The sequence below is a fragment of the Caretta caretta genome, chromosome 7, assembly GCF_965140235.1.
Source record: "Caretta caretta isolate rCarCar2 chromosome 7, rCarCar1.hap1, whole genome shotgun sequence".
NCBI classification, from domain to species: Eukaryota; Metazoa; Chordata; order Testudines; family Cheloniidae; genus Caretta; species Caretta caretta.
In genome coordinates, this window is record NC_134212.1 from 90,991,233 (window position 1) to 91,010,430 (window position 19,198).

The 19,198-nt window shown below is 44.1% G+C and overlaps 1 protein-coding gene across 1 annotated transcript in view; it reads left to right on the top strand.

The window, feature by feature from the left end:
- PAPSS2 (3'-phosphoadenosine 5'-phosphosulfate synthase 2) overlaps positions 1–19,198 on the top strand; it is an 88,407-nt gene that overhangs the window by 28,794 nt on the left and 40,415 nt on the right. The window contains 1 exon segment of the mRNA XM_048856431.2: positions 17,183–17,297. Within this exon segment, the coding sequence (XP_048712388.2) occupies positions 17,183–17,297 (115 nt within the window).

Sequence of the window (19,198 nt, forward strand, 5' to 3'; positions counted from 1 at the left end):
CCAATAAAAGATATTACATCATCCACCTTGTCTCTCTAGAAATCTGCTCTGTCATGCTGCCTAGGAGAATCCCATATTAATAGTTAACCATGATATCGCATTTTCTTCTGATCTCTCAAGTAGTTTTGATTTGATTGCTTACCTGAATGTTGTCATAAAAAAGTTAATCAACTAACCACAAACATGCTGCCAAACTGATGTAGCCTTGGAATAATAGTTTGTTTGCAAATAATACATAGTGCTATGATTAAAGATGGACCAATCCATTGGCATGCTGAACCTCCCTCACTCAGCACTAAAATCAACAGGAGTAGAGGGCAGTTAGCAGGATCAGGCCCTGCCTCTTTCCACTGAAGTACATAGGCTTCATTTACCTGCTTCTGTTTTTTTTTTTAGAGAAAAAAGATCCTTGATTAACAACTTGATACAACTGCTGCAAATAATAAAAAGAAAACTAAAAGTCATAACTGCTCTGATAATAGCTGATCTATTCAGAGTGCTCATCGCTCAGCTCTGTTCCCAGAGGTGATATTATGAAGGTTGAAAAAGAATCTGCCTCTTGTCCATAACCCTAAAATACGAAAGAGCAAGTATAGAAACCCCAAGCATTTTAAACAGAAATTACATTTAAAATAAAAATAAAAAGCTCACCCCAGAACATTAAGGTTGCAAAGTCAAGCAGTTGGAATTTAGGAAATGCTACATTTCAGACTGCATGAGCAACTTAATTCTGTCCCATTGTGCATCCATTCTGACGACTGAATGAGGCAGGAGTTCTGTGGAAAAAAACAGAACGTGATTATGTAGTTACACTGTCATGATGCATGTGCTCCGGGGAGCTTAATTAAGTTTGCCCAGGCAACCATCATTTCTGAGGGCTTGACTTGCCAACCTAAATAATGTTCTTCTAACTCTTTTTTGTATCTAATTTCTTAAGGTTTTTTTTTTAATATGTGCTGAGTCTAATGGGTTCTTTCCATGGATCCTGCCCCCATGTTGCGCTTCCAGAAGTGGGAAATGGGCCACTGGGACCATGTGTCAGATCCTGGATGGGTGGAAAGTGCTGGGTACGGAGGAAGAATCCAGCCCCGCTCTCCCCACTCTGCTGCTGCAGCAGCTGCTCTCTGGATTCCCAGGATTCCCAAGGCAGTGTCTGCTGCTGCTCAGGAGGCAATGTGAGCGTGGCGCATTAGAATGTTCCCAGGCAGTTATTCTGGCAGGCTGTCAACGTTTACCTGAGGAATGCATGTGAGAGAAGGGAAATAGTTATTTTGAAAGTTTTTAACGCACCCAAAACTGGACAAATCTGGACCCTTGTCCTTGGGGCAAGTGATATGTACATCTTTAGCCCCATCATTTTTTCCCTGCCAAATTTCAAAGACCTGCTGCAAACAATGAAAGTGTTAGAAACTTCTTGAAAAAAAGTTGCAGGAATCTTTTTATAATGAAAAGTATTAGGCAACCTAAATACAGGAATAGCTATTGGCTCCCCCTGTAATGACACTCCTTCCCATTTCTGCTTTTTTAACCTTTTTTCTGCTTCTCTCTCCATCCCCGCTCGAGCCATCCTTTACTAGTGCAGAATCTAACCGCCAGACAGAGTGGATGAATGGCTGCCATGCAGAACCAGTGACAAAGCTACTCTTATGTATTGAATAACAAGGCGGTGCATCTGTTTCCAGGATTCTTACACTTACAGGGTTCTGTGTTTGGCAAAATATTCACTGGACAAATCTTTCTATAATCTTCTTTCACACAGCCGCCTGTCATATTTTTGGGAAGAGAACAGAGTGTATTTATTAAATGACATCTGTCCATTTAATCCAGCCTTGTAAAATCATCCTGAAAATGAGAGTCCAAAATTTAGCCTTTGAAAAAGATTCAGGCCTGCTATTTAGCACAATGCAGAGTTGCTATCTTGCCTGCACAGTTAGGTATCTCGCCTGCACAGTTGGTCCATGCTGGAGCTCTTTTGCGATTTTGGGACTCCATCACGGTCACCTCTGCTGATGAACTCTGCATGGTCACCTGCAGCTTGCCACGCTGGCCAAACAGGAAATGAGATTCAAAAGTTCGCGGTTCTTTTCCTTTCTACCTGGCCAGTGCACCTGAGTTGAGAGTGCTGTCCAGAGCGGTCACAATGGAGCACTCTGGGATAGCTCCCAGAGGCCAATACCGTCAAATTGTGTCCACAGTACCCCAAATTCGACCCGGCAAGGCCGATTTAAGCGCTAATCCACTTGTCAGGGGTGAAGTAAGGAAATCGATTTTAAGAGCCCTTTAAATCAGGAAAAAAAGGGCTTCATTGTGTGGATGGGTGCAGGTTTACATCGATTTAACGCTGCTAAATTCATCCTAAAGTCCTAGCGTAGACCAGGGCTTATAGTAAGGGATATAGGAATTAGGCACAGAAAATAATGAGGAACCACAAAAACTAGAAGCTGTAATTCAAATCTTTGGATGGATATAAAGGTTCAAACTTGAAATTCCAGTTTAAGTATGTATGTAAATTCAGCTTCCCCTTTCCTCTACTTGGCGTGTAAGGTAACTCTGAAGTTAAAGCTTAGAAAGGGGAATAGCAAACAGTAAACTTACTACCTCTTGTAATTAAAGAAGGTGTAACCTTGTTTAGCTGCAAGGCATTTATCTTAATCTCACAATGTATTATAAATTAAATGATCTTTAAGGGACATTTGATGCAGGGCCAAATTCTATGCTGTCTGTTCTAAACAAAGCATTGCGTGCATTGCTATGATAAGAGATATCAGTGGTTTGTTTACAGTGGAATTGTGTAAGTCAAATGTTATAACTTTATATTAAGGGAAAGGTCATTACATACATTAACCTCATTGTCTTAAAATCCTTAAGGTACCAGAATCACTTTTTTTCTGTCTGATCCCTGACCCAACACTACCCCTATTAGAGCTGAAATGCAGACCTTCCAAGTGCAGAGGGCACTTTTTTTTTTAAAGTTCTCACTAGAGTTTTTTTTAAAACTAAAAATTAACAAATAGCTCAAGTTAAAGTTAAAATTTGTACCTCTATCTTATTTATTTTTCCTACTAAATTGTAAAAGACTGATGCACCATTTGCCGCTTTCCTAAGGAGATGTTTTTCTTTTGGATACACTATAACAGCTCAGTGACAAAGTTAGTTTTATCACTTTTAAATTTTAAATTTGTTTTCTTTCATTTACATTGGAAGGCCCCTTACTCCTGTATTATGTGAAATGTTAAATAGAAGTGCTTGACCGACCTTCTCTATTCTATTCTATTTTTTATAGATTCTTATACCAAGCTCATCATCACACAATCTGAGCACTTTTCACTAGTGTATTAAGCAGCTTGACTAACATGTCCCCTCTTACTATGCAATCACCAACTTTAACATCGTCACTTGTCCCTCTGGACCAGCAGGGACTTATTGAAACTGATCCAGAATATAACACGTTCCAGACCTTAGACCACAGCAGGTTTCAATTCCTGAGATAAAATCTGTTATTTATATGAAGGACATGGGGTAACTATCAAAGTAGAGTTATTTGCAGAGCTAATTTAAAAGTGTTGCTTTTAATGAATAAGAAAAAAGTGACCCCATCAGAATTTGCTGTGGAATTTGTCAAACACTTATAGGGTTCTGTGTTTGGCAAAATATTCACTGGACAAATCTTTCTATAATCTTCTTTCACACAGCCACCTGTCGTATTTTTGGGAAGAGAACAGAGTGTATTTATTAAATGACAATCTGTCCATTTAATCCAGCCTTGTAAAATCATCCTGAAAATAAGCGTCCAAGCACAAAAGTTACTCCCAATTTTACCACATTAATGAAAAAAGTAGTGTTATTACTGTCTCATAAGTAAAAAGTTCTGTGACTTGGGAGGGTGAGATTTAGCAAGGCTGATTTTAATCTCCTTTATTAGTCGATTTCAAGAAAACCCCACAATATGCTTTTGATTTGCAAGGTGACTGGAACACGAGGAGGTACTTTTTTCTTTCTTTCTTATAGAAATTAATTGTGGATGCATGAACACGATATAAGAATTCTTGTTACATTCAAAATTCGTGCCATGCTACAGGATCAGAAATTCTCGAAGACTAAAATATTGGAGAACACTGATACGAAAAACCCATGTGTTAGTACAGTAATTTTGGCATTTCAAACTGTCTGTGTTTAAGCTGAAAGGCTTCTTATTTCAGGTAACCAGGATGTCTTTGTTGGTCTCTTTAAAAGCCTTAGTGTTACGTTCTTGGTAGAGGAAAGAGATTGGTGTAGTAGTGCCAAAATTAACAAGCATAAAAAGTTAAACTGTGCCAAAGAACAAGTGTGGTTCCACTCAGTTCAGAGCACTGAATAAAAAAATAGGATCCCAGTTTAGCAGTTTACCTTGCTGTTGATGAGTAATGCTAACTGAGCCCCTAGAATCAATAAGTCCTTATGTAGGATGTGCTGTGGCATATCACTGTGTGGCTCAGTTAACTGTAAGGCAGCCTTTTAGCCCAGAAGGGATTGACAAGTAATATGTCCAAATTATCCCCTCCTCGTTTAGGAGTGGAGGGAATGAGAGGTGCACATATACTAGCTGAAAATGATCTGTAAATGTGTTAGGGAAGCAGAGATTGGAAGAATCTGTGCTGCTAGGGATGAGAGAGAAGGTCCTGGTAGGAACCAGGAAGAGCCTGTGCTCTTCAGGGCTTCCCCGTCCATTGTAAGTGTCCTGAGGTAAATGGGATTTCCCCACAAATATTGGAACAGCTGTGTATTTGGAGGATCATGCCCTCTGGACCTGCAACTCCTGCCCCACTGGTAATGATGGAGCTCTGTGAACTGAAATTTGCAAACTTTTCAGTGTAATTTCATCCCTTCCCTAGGTTGTTTCCATGGGAGAGAATAAGTTTGATCTTGAAACGCTTACTCGCTTGTGTAGTCCTTACATATTCAGGTAGTCCCGTTGATGCTAGTGTTTTGAGAAAACAAACTTTTGGGTTGTCAGAACCATACTGAGTCTCCAGGGTCTGAAGTTTGGCCATAGTGACTGATTACTAGAGAAAGATTCAGTTTACAGTTGCAACAAGCAGAATTTACCCTTTGAATTTTAGCGCTTGTCACACACTTTGCTGAAATATGTTTTATTTCAGCAGCACAGAGACATTTTGATTCAGCTTTGCAATTCAAAATTGCGCAAATGCATGGGCAGATGGCATTTGTTTTTTTGGGTTTTTTTTTTTGACATCGTGTAAATTTTTCAAAAAGCCAGAACTAGTTTCATTTTCTGAGCAAAACTTCTGATACAGCTCATTTTTGGAAAGTATTCACTGGATGGGCTTGTAGAGCTTGGAGCAGATTTCAGAAGGATAAAAAACTAACTTGGTACTTCACAAGAAACTATGGACTCAATCTTGAAACCCTGGTTCCTGTGGGTGTGAGCACTTGAGATAAAGTGCATCTCCTGGGAGATGCTGAGCACTCTCTTTTCACTGAAGTCAATGGGACCACTCACAAGACAAGGGCTGAAGGAGCGGCCCTGTTATGTTCTTAAAAGAAAATTATTTGCTTATTAAAATGTTTTTTTATTAATTTAATTGTGGGTTTTATTGGTTCTTGGATATGTGTGCAACATTATGAACACTCAAAGCTGCAAATAGTTCTTGATTAAAAATAAATTTAAATAGTTTCTTTATATATTTTTATGTTTAGTTTCCTTTTAGCCATAAATGTTTAAAATTGTATCTAATTAAATGGGCTGTTTTTATTATTTTTCATTCAATACTGATTTGCTCAAACTGTTTTAAACTTTCTTTTTAAGTTTAAGACTGAAATGTGGAAAGGAGCCAAATGTAAAGTGCTTAACTGGAAAAAAAAAAGTAGTCTTCTTATTAAATAACCCTTAAAGAAAAGATGCTTTTATGCCTAAACATTTATGAATAAAAATGCATCTTTCTCCAGTGGGGGGAAATCCAGTATGGGTCTGATTCTGTAAGCTTTCTGTATTCCTGTTAAAGACCATGCCAATTTCAAATGTCCACAGATTAAAGGAAATGAATCATTGTGGGCTTAATCCCGCTCCTATTGAATTCAGTGGAAATATTGTCTTTATCTCCAATGGGAGTTGGATCAGGATCTGTCTGCAATATCTCATCCATTGTGCTTTATCAGTTTGTTCTTGAATAACATTGCAAAATTAGGCCCAGATCCTGCAAAGACTAACACATATGCATATCTTTATGCATTCTCAATAGCTCTCACACACACTTGACTGTGTGCACTGTGAGTAGACCCATTGAAGTCAGTGGGGCTACATAATGTGCACAAAGTTAAGCATGAATATAGGTCTTTGCAGGATTGGGACCTTAAAATGTAGTTTTGCTTCTCTAATAAAAAGGCCACACAGTCAATGTTTGCACTGGAAAGTTTGCCTTTCAGTTTGCTCACAATTATGCACTGTGACAGAGTCAGGCCAGATGGCTTCTTTGGTTTTTTTTTAAACTGGAAAAAAATCCTTTATTTTAGTCTCTGAAACACAACTTTCCTCTTCTCTAAATCAAGCAGAGTAGGTATGAACTGTTGTTTCTTCATTACAGGAAGTCAGAAATGGTAGTCACATCAGGCTTGCCATCCAGCTGCAGCATAGATCAGCATAATCGCCTTGCTTCACGCTCAGATTCCAGCAGCATCAGGACATCCCCCTCATGGACAGGCCCCTTTACGTTAGAAGGCAGAAACATTAGTCCCAGATTAAGCAGGTCCACTGCTAGAATCAGTTAGGGCAGGCTGGCTAATCAGGGCACCTGAGTTTAAAAAGGACCTCACTTCAGTTTGACGTGTGTGTGCGAGGAGCCGGGAGCAAGAGGCACTAGGAGCTGAGAGTGAGAAGGTGTACTGCTGGAAGACTGAGGAGTACAAGCATTATCAGACACCAGGAGGAAGATCCTGTGGTGAGGGTAAAGAAGGTGTTGGGAGGAGGCCATGGGGAAGTAGCCCAGGGAGTTGTAGCTGTCACACAGCTGTTCCAGGAGGCACTCTAGACATCTGCATTCCACAGGGCCCTGGGCTGGAACCCGGAGTAGAGGGTGGGCCTGGGTTCCCCCCAAACCTCCCAACTCCTGATCAGACACAGGAGAAGTTGACCTGGACTATGGGTTCCACCAGAAGGGCAGGTCTCTGGGGTGTTCCCCTACCCACATGGTGGATCAGCAGAGACTGCAGGGATTGTTCTCCTTCCTTTTCCCCATGCTGGCCAGTGATGAGGTTAGCTGAGTGAATGGCAGGTTTGAGCCACTAGCAAAAGTGGCCAAACTGAGGGCTGCTGTGAATCTCTGATCCGCCAATAAGCGCAGGACCCACTAAGGCAGAGGAGGAACTTTGTCACAGTGCATTACCAGTTACCAATTATGTGTGAAATGTATTCTTGCAAGGTTGATACTTTTTTCCCCTGAGATAGATGCACAACTAATGTGGTATTAATATTATGCTGCAAAGAATATTTCTCTGCTGGCCTAGTTCTGGGACAGCTGTGTAACAGATTTTCATGAGGGAGAGCTTATTTGGAATATATTTTCTTAGACTGCCACTATTGTCTGGCTCCTTTCCAGGCCCTGCACATGAGCCAGATATAACATGCTGAGATATGCAGAGGGGTATTACTGTTGGAATGAGGAAAATTATAGAACTGTTATACATTTTTAAAAAAACCCTATCTCTGAAAACTAATGAAAAAAACGTTTTCTAATTACAAATATTTTCCTTCCAAGATGAAAAGGATTTTTTCCATGGAAACACTTGTACTTTTTAGGTAACTAAACCAATATTGGATCTAGGATTTTGCAATGGGGATGGTGGACAGAGAGAGATGGGCTCACTATGAGCCCAGTTATTTCTGACACTCTGACTCCCATCGAATAGTATCTTTTTTTGAGATGGGACTTCTCATGAAGTAAGGTACTATTCAATGTGATTAAGGATGGCAGAAGTGGGCCCTATGCAGATTAGTTTATGAAAGACGAACTGTGCATCTAATGCTTCAGATCAGTGATAAGCTTCCAGGTCCAGACTGCCTTGCAAAGCAGCTAGTACATTTTCTTATGCATCAGGTCAACTCTCAATAAATATCAGAGGACTTGTTCAAAGATCCTCAGATATTGTAGGTGTATTAATCATTTGTCAGTGAAGAGTAGAATATTATTCCATTTGCCCTACTCATATGTCAAGTAGAAATTATCCTTAGCAGTATATGGATATTGGAAAAAAAAAAAAAAAACAACAACTCAGGAATGTTACCTCTTTTAACCATTTTGTTAAGAAGAGCTGGCAGTTTGTTTTGGGGACATGAGTTAAGAAAAAAAGATTCAAAATAATCAGTCTGAAATCAGCCAACTCTCAACTGGCAAACTAGCAAGTTCACTTTTAAAATCTAAGCCCCCCAGACATTTGAAACTTTGACATCATACAGTTTCTGCCATTGGCTTCTTGTAAATGTTAAATAGAATGGGAGGAGAAAACGGATCCTTATGGGTCTCCCCAAGTAAGCAGTTTGGTGGCAAAAGAGAATTTGCCTATTGGCACTCTGCAGCCTAACAAACGCACCATGAAACCAACGATACACCTGAGATACATCAATGATATTTTCATCCTCTGGACAAATGACTTATACTCTGTCATAAATTTCCACCACAACTTCACCAACCATTCATTAAATTCTGTCTAGAAAGCTCCCACACCAGCATCAACTTCCAGGACACCATGTTCAGGTTCAGCAATGGGACCCTGCACAAAACTATATTTAAGAAATCCACAGATCATCACACCTACTTTCATAGGTCCAGTAACCACTCCAAATATACAATGAAATTTGTTCTCTACAACCAGGCACTCAGGTACCACAGAATATGCTCTGAGGAGAAACTCCAGGATATACACTGTAACACACTCAAAACTGCCTTCACCAAGCAAGGACACTCCACCAGAGAAGTAGATCACATCATGGAATGGACTACCCCATGAGAGAACCTGCTTCAAAACAGAAATAAAATCTTCTCCGACCACACACTCTTAGTTGTCACTTGCCACTGGAACCTATTCAGGGTACATCAAACAGCTACAGCCCATACTTGATGGGGACCTCATCGTAGAAGAAATCTTTCCTCAACCCCCTCTTCTGGCCTTCAACACCCCCCAGCCTCTCCAAACTCATCATAGAAGCAAACTCCCCACAGACCAGGACACACCAACTCAAAGCGGCACTAGATCCTTCCAGAATAACAGATCCAAAACCAGCAGAAATATCTCCACTGCTACAATGATGAACACCCCCTACAACACACCTTTCAAGATCCATGGGTCCTACACATGCCTATGACAACCACTGCACTAAATGCCCCAATGACAACTATGTGAGTGAAACCTATCACTACACTCTTGCATGAATTTACACAGGAAAACGATAAAAGGAAAAAATACCACATCAACTGTAGGTGAATAGTTTTCACAAAAAAATCCCTCTATATTTGACCTCTCAGCCCTCATTCTCAAGGAAACCTGCACAACGCTTTCAAAAGACAAGCCTGGGAGCTTACATTTATAACTTTGCTAGACACTAAAAATCATGGACTGAATAGACACTGGATTTATGGCTTATTACAATAATTTATAACCCACTAACTGCTTCAGCTGCTTCCCCCCTCTCCCTACCACCCTGCTTCCTTTCCTGCCTATGACTGGCAGGGGTGTTAACAGGCCACTTTGCCTTGAATGGCCGCTTGAAATATGTTAACTCCTTACAGTAAACGATCTTTTCCACCTTGTATTTAGCTGTGGCACTCTAGTTTCCCTGACCTGAAGAAGAGCTCTGTGTAAGATCAAAAGCTTGTCTTTCACCGACAGAAGCTGATCCAGGAAAAGGCATTTTCTCACCCACCTTGTCTCTCTTAAAAGAATTGGAACCATCTGTTCTTTTCCATTAACCCCTGTTACATCTTTGAGATAGGATTATAGTAGATTATGATCCATAGAATCATGGACAGATCTAGTTGTAGAGAATAGATATCCATGGCCAGGAGGATCTAATCTGTCAGAGTGAGCACTGTTGTTTCCATTCCATGTCCTGCCTGCAAGGGTATTATCCAGAGACATGTGAAGTTGGAGGTGGCACTTGCCAGCTTTTTTATTGCCTTCCTCAAATGTATCCAAGTTAGTCCGTCTCTACACAAGAAAGTTTTGACATGTTTGGATGTTACTGGAACAGGATGAATTAGAGATAACTGACCCAGTGTTAAACACAGGTTGTCCTCATCTACACTGACTACTCAGTCATAGGCAGCATTGTGTTAGCTAACTCAGTTGTTTGCAACATTATGCAAACGTGGTAAAATTGTTTAATACAGGCTGTGTGTCTTCAGGTCCCAAGATTGGCTCCTTGTGGTCAGGTCTCCTAGGATTTGAAGTGAGCAGCTCAGGTCCTCAACCCTGCCTCCACTATCTAGACTGTGAAATAAATGTTTAACAACACTGACATAAAATTGTCCTCCTGCAGTAGTTAGAGTTCAGAGTTAACACTGCTTAGAGATGATGGTTAGAAGTTCATGCCTCTCCTACAGTTATTGTTTTGGGCTCTCTCTCTCTCTGCCTCAGCCTGCACTGCATAGGTTACCTCCGAGTCACATTTAAAAGGTTTACTTGGCCATTTTAAGAGCTAGAAATGAAAGTATTTTAAAAACAGCTTAGATTCTCATTAAACTATCTCTCTTCCCCACCCCCCACTTCCAAGCTGCACCACTGACTGCAACATAAGTGTCAAGAAACCTTTTTTGTCAGTGTCCACTTTCTGTGGCTAAAAATTTGGGTTTAGAATCTTTTCAAAAATTTGTTCTCAAGATGTCAATGTTTGACTTCAGGCTACGACATTCTTGGTTTTGCTCTGGTTGTTAATGTTTCAGGTCTGACTTCCCAAGGCAGTTTTAAGATGATGAATCATTCTGAATTAAATCAGTATTTCCTGGTGAACAGTCTGTCTTGTCATGTCCTCTCAATCTACCCAACTAGGAAAAGTTTTGTATTGCTTTACTGTACTTGTGCTGTATTTATCTTTTGTATGTTTGACAGCAAGAATTTTACCCTGTGTGTGTTGAAACTCCAGAGGGAGGGATTACTGGGGGGACTTCAGGAGGGGAGATGTTGAATTCTCTCAACACATAATACAGTTTCTAAAAGTTTTTTTTCTTTTTTCTCTTTAAGAATGAGTCAGCTAAACATGAACAAAAAATATATGCAAGACAAAGTAGAACAGGATTTTGGTCTCCGGCTGGAATTTCCTGTATTTACTGTAAATGGGCTGCAGGATTTTCCAAGTACGTTTCATCGTGCTTTGGGTACACAGTTCTTAGAGAATCTTGGGGAGCAAAAAAATGCTGTTTGATGGGTATGCAGTAGAGATTACTAGCTCACCAACAAGCAATTTCCCCTACTTTTTGTTGTTACTTCTGTAAGATGTCCAGGAATCTACTTTAGTTCTTGAGCCTCTGTGAAGTATAGTCACCAACAAGGTTTGTCTCGAGCAGGATCGTTCTCCCATATTAACATGTTGAAAAACTATTTTATAAAATTGTGTGTAACAGACAAGCTGTTACTGAAGAGAGTGGTACAAAATTCTGAAGAACATATTCTATTTTGCAAAGATATTCAACATATTTTTTCCTCACTTAACTTTCACATGCAAACAATCTGTCGTGTCCCCTTCAGTCTGCAAACAATCCCTCACAATAGCTGTACTCTTGTTTTGGTGTAGGAGTGTTTGAAGTCTAGGTATGTGTAACAAGCTGGCAGACTAGGGCTACGTCTGTGTGTAATTCCCTGCTCACGCACATGCTTGTGGTAGCTCTCCTCTGAGAATGCTAAGAATAGCGTAGTAGCAGTAGCATGAGCAGTGGCTCTGGGGCTAGCTGCCACAGAGTTTTTGGGGGGTTGTACTTCAGGTGGCTAACCTGTGCCACTGCCTGGGCTGACATGGCTACACTACTATTTTTAGCATGCTAGCACAAGTCTGTCTGTGCGAGCTGGGAATTACATCCAGCTCCAAGTGTAGATGTAGCCTATCAGACACTGTATAGGAGTGCAGGATTTTTCTGTTGAGTGACCCTAGGCTCTGTTGCTAAGTACAGTTAGCTGCAGTGAGGATGTGCAGGTTGTGGGAATATTTCCTTTTGAGTAAGAGGAAACTAGGGTTCTAGAATGGAGGAGGTCCTGAAACAGCCTGGCTTGAGGAGGAAGCATCAGCAGAGGTTTATGTTCTGGGTTTTTGTTTTTTTTTCTGGGTTACCAGAAAAGCCAAACCCCAGAAAAGGGGTTTCTTTGGACACTGAGGGTCCCTGTGCGCTGTAGGGTTAGTCATTAGCAATTTGATTCTGCATTTTTAAATTATGCTAAATCATAAATACTGCTTTTTATCTTTGGTTAATAATTCTGACAGACTTCTCTCTTGGATACCCTGATGCCATGTCCATTTAGCACTTGCTCAAATGCTGCAGCCTGAAGCTAAGGGACGACCAAAGTTGCACTGCTATGGTACATTCTCAGTACTGCCAAATGTTATATATTCACAAGTAAGGCCCCAAAAAATCATTCAACTGGATTAAAAACCAGGATTTAAAAAAATACATTGTGAGTTCTTATATTTGCCTTCTGGTTGTTGAGCCTTAATTACACTCAGGTCACATTTTCAAGCTTTTATCCTCAACCACGAGGGCTAAGAATGTGGTTTAGAAAAATGAAAACCTGAGATTCTCATGCATTCACATGACTCCAGCAGCTGGGGCTCTAAAGAAAAAAATAACTTTTATGAGACTTGTGCTATAATCATGAGAGTTGGTGAAACTGCTGACTACAGTATTGCCAACCCCAGGTGTTCAAAAATCATGAGTCAGGCTGCCAAAAATCACGAGGTTGGCTTAGAAATCACAAGATCTTTAAAAATAAAGATTATAATTTTTTTTTTTTAACTTTCGGTTTCTGGGCTTTTTGGGTACACTCGGATCAGCCACATCTTCATGCTTCCCTCCTCAACTGTGAGAGCTGGAAATTAACTTTCTTTTTAAATGAAAGCCTAGGTTCTCAAATAATCGCCTAATAATAGGAGTTTGGGCTTTAAGAAAAACACCTCCATATTATGAGACTCATGATAAAATTGCAAGAGTTGGCAACACTGTGCCTGTGTTTCAAATGCTGCCTCGCCTGCCCAGCTAACAAGCTCAGAATAAATCAATCCATAACTGATTGATTTTCTTCACTGGTGCCTTTGTACCCAAAAGCTATGCTGAACTGCTACCCTGTGTTCCAGGAGATGACGCTAGGTGAGGGCCTTATTTTGGAGCAACTAATGTGTGTCAGTGTAGGGCGAACCAGTGCATTGAATTGGCCAGAAGTTGGTTCTTGTCAGATGGTGGTGCTTGCTCGTTTGTCCCTACCACGGGAACATAGTAGCAGCAAAGAACTGCTTTTAAAAATGGCAAATGTCCTTAGCCTGGGTAGTAGCAACAAAAAACAAACAAAAAAGAACCCATCCTAACCAATGAAATGATTGCTGAGTCAGTCTCTGAGAACCACTCTGCCCGCAGCAGCAGCAGCAGCAGTTAAAATGGGAAGTGGGAGTTGAGGCAGTTGGGGCTGTGGATTCCCAGAAGGGATAAAATGTATCACCTGCTGTGGTTGAAACAGGAGCCCTCAAAACTTTTTAGCTTTGGGATTTCCCATCAAGATGTGATGGTGACGTGGATGCAAGAACGGGAATGTATTACTTCTTCTAAATCTGGAGAATTTTTTTTTTTTCATAATTGGGCCTGATTTCCAGCTCTGCTTACCTTGGGCTGCCCTATGTGAGGCTGCAAATAAACTTGGGGCATTTTTAGATTCACAATTGTATAGACACTCAATTATTGTCACGGGGATATTTAAGTACCTAATAGTACATGAAAAATCAGGTACCTGGAGATCTCGGTTCCCATAAGTAACTGGGAGTGCAAACTTGCAGCCACAGTTTTTAGACACAGAAATGGACCCCAATTTTTGAAAATTTAGATCAATACTTTTAAAATTAGCATGAAACTTGGAATACAGTAAATAAGTGTTTCTCTGTGAGGATGATCTCACTGGAAAGGCTGACCTGTCCCATGGAAAGCAATAGCAAGAACAGGGTAGCATGAATAATTTTTCACTTAAAATTCTACAGAAGCCAAAACCTCAGTAGTTTAGTAAATATTGATTTGTTTTCAATACATGCTTATTTGTTTGCTGAGTCCCAAGAATGTTAATGACGCAACAAGCAGGAACAAAGAGACAGACTGCCTTGCCAATATGTTTAAAATACTCTTCCCATTTTATTCTCTCTCCCATTCCTAGTTTTTTTGTCTTCACTTACAACTTTTCTGTGGCAAGTGAAATGTTATTACTTCCCTTCTCTAACTTCAGGAGAAGAGTAAATATTTTTATAGTATGGGGTGGAATGTCATGGCAAAGTTTAAGAACCCGTGATAGTTCATATACCATATGTGTATCTCTCGTAAACCCAGCTATCGTGCAGAATTTGTTTGGGCAGAAAATATTTGTACTTTTTTTCCTATCAGACTCTTGAAGCCATTTCTTCAGCTGGATCAGTAGGAAACCAACTGTTGTGAGAAGGCAAAGCTCAGTGGTATCCAGACAGTTGTTTCAAATCTATTAGTTTACAGTGAGCCAATTAATAGAACAGCAACAAAGCAAGTTTATACAGAGGATAAACAAAGGCCTAGTTTCTATAATGGCTGCAACATAGCCTCTGACTTTTGGTTGAAAGATAGTATATGGACAGGAAGATGTTCTGGAATCCACAGCCCTTTTTAGTGGGAGAGACATGTATTACACACACATAAACTATGTCAAAAGACTATTATTAAGGTTGCAACGTCAAGCACTCAAATGTTAGAAAATGCCAGAACTAAGGTTGCCAGTACGACTAATTTCCCCTCTCCTCCACTTGTACCTATGCATTGTGATAGTGTCTATAAGTACATGATCAGATACTATTTTTTCTCCTCAGGCTTCTCATCCTAGTCCTAGTGTGCTTGCCCAACAAGTCCTAGTCTTCCCACTCTGGATTCCCATCCAAATCTCTGTCTCCCTCCCTTAGTCCCAGTTCCCATTTCATTACCACTCTTTCCTCCCCCTCCCACTGCCTCTTTGTCCCCAGTCCTGTTACTTTCTAGTTCTAGTTCCAGTATCACCCTCCTTTCCTCCTGGCTCCTCTCCAATCTGACTCTGACCCCTTCCTGAGCTCCAGTGTCACACCCACACAAACACACACACCCGTGCCACCACCCATGTTCCTCATCTCCACTTGCTTACAATCCCAGTTTCCATCCCCAGGCTCTTTGTCCAATCTTCACCCCTCCTCTCCAGCTTCTTGTCCTAGTTTCTTTGCCCAGCTGGTCCAGGTTCTTCCCCCATACCTGTTCCTCATCAGATCTGGCTACCCTCCCACTACACCTTCTCCCCCCCCTACTCTGCTGGTTCCTATGCATGGAAAATGTGAGCCTAAGTGATTACAGTTTGGCAAAGTTATAAGTAACTGAAAACAGATTCTTATAATAGGAAATGTCAAGCAACTTTAATAACAGGCAGTAGTATCAGCCTATAATCACTGCCAGCAAAAGGTAGTTTAGTGTGTGTGTGTGTGTGTGTGTGAGAGAGAGAGTGAGAGAGTGAGAGAATGGGTGATGTGAAGTGAAATGCTTTTGCAATTTAACCAAAACTTGAATGTATGAATATTTCTAAACCACAGTTTAAGTATAAATGTGATTTACGCAAAAATGAACATTGCTGTTCAAAGTAAAATCCACCCCACCCTACCCTCTGAGCATAGACGATCCTAAATGCAACACAGCCACCAATATTCCATGGTAAAGTGGGTGCAGGCTACGGAAAGGCTGAGCAAGAGAACTCTTGACAGTGGGAAAAGGGGGTAAAAGCATGACCAGTGGTTTCAGAATTATGCAGAGACACTGGCCAAAGAAGCAGCTCCTCTAGGGCCAGGTCAAGGAGGATTCTATCCGTTGACCTTAGCACAATAAAGTATTATTTTAATTGTTTACATAATGTAAACCATTTAAGCAATCAATTTACTGGATATAAGTGTTAACAATTTAAGCTGTTTAAGTTTAACACTCATATCAAGTAAGTTGACAGCTTTAAATGGTTCACATCAGGGGTTCTCAAACTTCATTGCACCACTACCCCCTTCTGACAACAAAAATTGCTACACAACCCCAGGAGAGGGGACCGAAGCCTGAGCCCTCCCGAGCCCTGCTGCCCTGGGCAGGGGAGCCAGGGCCAAAGCCAGAGACCCTCCACTCTTGGCGGGGGGGCCAAAGCCGAATCCCAAGGGCTTAGGTGGGGGGGCCTTTAACCTGAGCCTTCTACCACACACACACACACACACACACGGCTGAAGTGCTTGGGCTTTGGCCCTGAGCAGTGGGGCTCTGGCTACAGTCCTGGGCCCCAGCAAGGCTAATGCCAGGCCTTGGCGACCCCATTAAAACGGGGTAGCGACCCACAGTTCGAGAACCGCTGGTTTACGTTATGTAAACAATTACACTTGTGCTTTACACATGCACAGAATTTAAGAGAACTAAGACAGAAAACATGGTGAGTGTGTAGTTTGCATCCACATTTCCTTTTTTATGCAGTGCATATGCCTGAGGGCAAGTCAGCCACCTCAGAGCGCCCTATCTACAACAATCCATATGCAGATTAAATTTCGTATCAGCTTTAACAGGAAATTCCTGCTATACTCATAGTCAGAGGCAACATATGAAAATGCACCGGTATGATATGAGGGGATCGAAGATAAAAAGCAACTTAAAGAAGAATTGAATGACAGATCTTAGAAAAACAATTGTATTGAATTAAGTCCATCTGAAACCAAAGACAGCCATCTTATTTGGTTATTTGTCCCCCCTTAAGTTCCATGTAAAGCTATCCACTATTTATTCAGAAACAGGTAGCACTGCAAACATACTTCCTTTGTGCTTTACTGTAAATAACCTCCTTTTTTATTTTGAATCTTCTGAATTTGAATTTTCTCCTCTTCCCAGTTCCCCTTGGATTTTTCTATTCTGCAATATGAAACAATAAACTTTTTGTTTTGTTTTTTGTGTAGAATATCCAGAGAGCCACTAATGTTGTATATCAAGCTCATCATGTCAGCAGAAGTAAAAGAGGCCAAGTTGTGGGTACAAGAGGTGGATTTCGAGGCTGCACAGTCTGGCTAACAGGTATTTTAAGCCTTATTGAGACTGCAAATGGATGTGTGAAATGTGTTGCTCACTGGTGCTGGATGAGTATAGCTCGAAATTCATTTATGTATGTCAATAATCCAAGTAGAGCTTAGTGCATGGTGTAAAGCAGGGGTGGGCAAATTACAGCCCGTGGACCAGATCCAGCCCTTCAGGGCTTTGGATCCGGCCTGCGGGACTGCCCCCCATGGTGCCTTGGGCCCCGCACCGCTCTCAGAAGCAGCTGGCACCACGTCCTGGGGGGCGGGGGAGAGGGCTCTGTGAGTTGCCCTTGCCTCCAGGCACTGCCCCCCGCAGCTCCCATTGGCCAGGAATGGGGAACCGCGGCCAATGGGAGCTGCGGGGCAGGTACCTGGAGGCATGGCAAGGGCAGCTCTCGGGGCGTGGTGTCGGATTCTTCCCGGCGCGGAGCCAGGGCAGGCAGGCAGAGAGCCTGCCCTGGCCACAGTGTCTGCCGCTGCCACCCCAGAGCCGCTTCAGGTAACCGGCGCCGGGCTGGAGCCTGCACCCCAACCCCCTGCCCCGAGCCCCCTGTCGCATCCCATTCCCCAACCCCCGCCGCGCCCCTCCTGCACCCCAACCCCCTGCCCCAAGCCCCCTGTCGCCTCCCAGACCCCAACCCCCGCCGCCCCCCTCCCGCACCCCAACTCCCTGCCCCGAGCCCCCTGTCGCCTCCCAGACCCCAACCCCCGCCGCCCCCCTCCCGCACCCCAACCCCCTGCCCCGAGCCCCCTGTCGCCTCCCAGACCCCAACCCCCGCCGCCCCCCTCCCACACCCCAACCCCCTGCCCCGAGCCCCCTGTCGCATCCCATCCCCCAACCCCCGCCGCGCCCCTCCCGCACCCCAACCCCCTGCCCCGAGCCCCCTGTCGCGTCCCACACCCCAACCCCCGCCGCGCCCCTCCCGCACCCCAACCCCCTGCCCCGAGCACCCTGTCACGTCCCATACCCCAACCCCCGCCGCGCCCCTCCCGCACCCGAACCCCGAGCCCCCTGTCGCCTCCCAGACCCCAACCCCCGCCGCGCCCCTCCCGCACCCCACCCCCCTGCCCCGAGCCCCCTGTCGCGTCCCTGACCAGAACCCCCGCCGTGCCCCTCCCGCACCCCAACCCCCTGCCCCGAGCCCCCTGTCGCCTCCCAGACCCCAACCCCCGCCGCCCCCCTCCCGCACCTCAACCCCCTGCCCCGAGCCCCCTGTCGCCTCCCAGACCCCAACCCCCGCCGCCCCCCTCCCGCACCCCAACCCCCTGCCCCGAGCCCCCTGTCGCGTCCCAGACCCCAACCCCCGCCGCGCCCCTCCCGCACCCCAACCCCCTGCCCCGAGCCCCCTGTCGCCTCCCAGACCCCAACCCCCGCCGCCCCCCTCCCGCACCCCAACTCCCTGCCCCGAGCCCCCTGTCGCCTCCCAGACCCCAACCCCCGCCGCGCCCCTCCCGCACCCCAACCCCCTGCCCCGAGCCCCCTGTCGTGTCCCATACCCCGACCCTCGCCGCGCCCCTCCTGCACCCCAACCCCCTGCCCCGAGCCCCCTGTTGCGTCCCAGACCCCGACCCTCGCCGCGCCCCTCCTGCACCCCAACCCCCTGCCCCGAGCCCCCTGTCGCGTCCCAGACCCCGACCCCCGCCGCCCCCCTCCCGCACCCCAACCCCCTGCCCCGAGCCCCCTGTCGCGTCCCAGACCCCAACCCCCGCCGTGCCCCTCCCGCACCCCACTCCCCTGCCCCGAGCCCCCTGTCGCATCCCATACCCCAACCCCCGCCGCCCCCCTCCCGCACCCCAACCCCCTGCCCCGAGCCCCCTGTCGCGTCCCTGACCAGAACCCCCGCCGTGCCCCTCCCGCACCCCACCCCCCTGCCCCGAGCCCCCTGTCGCGTCCCAGAC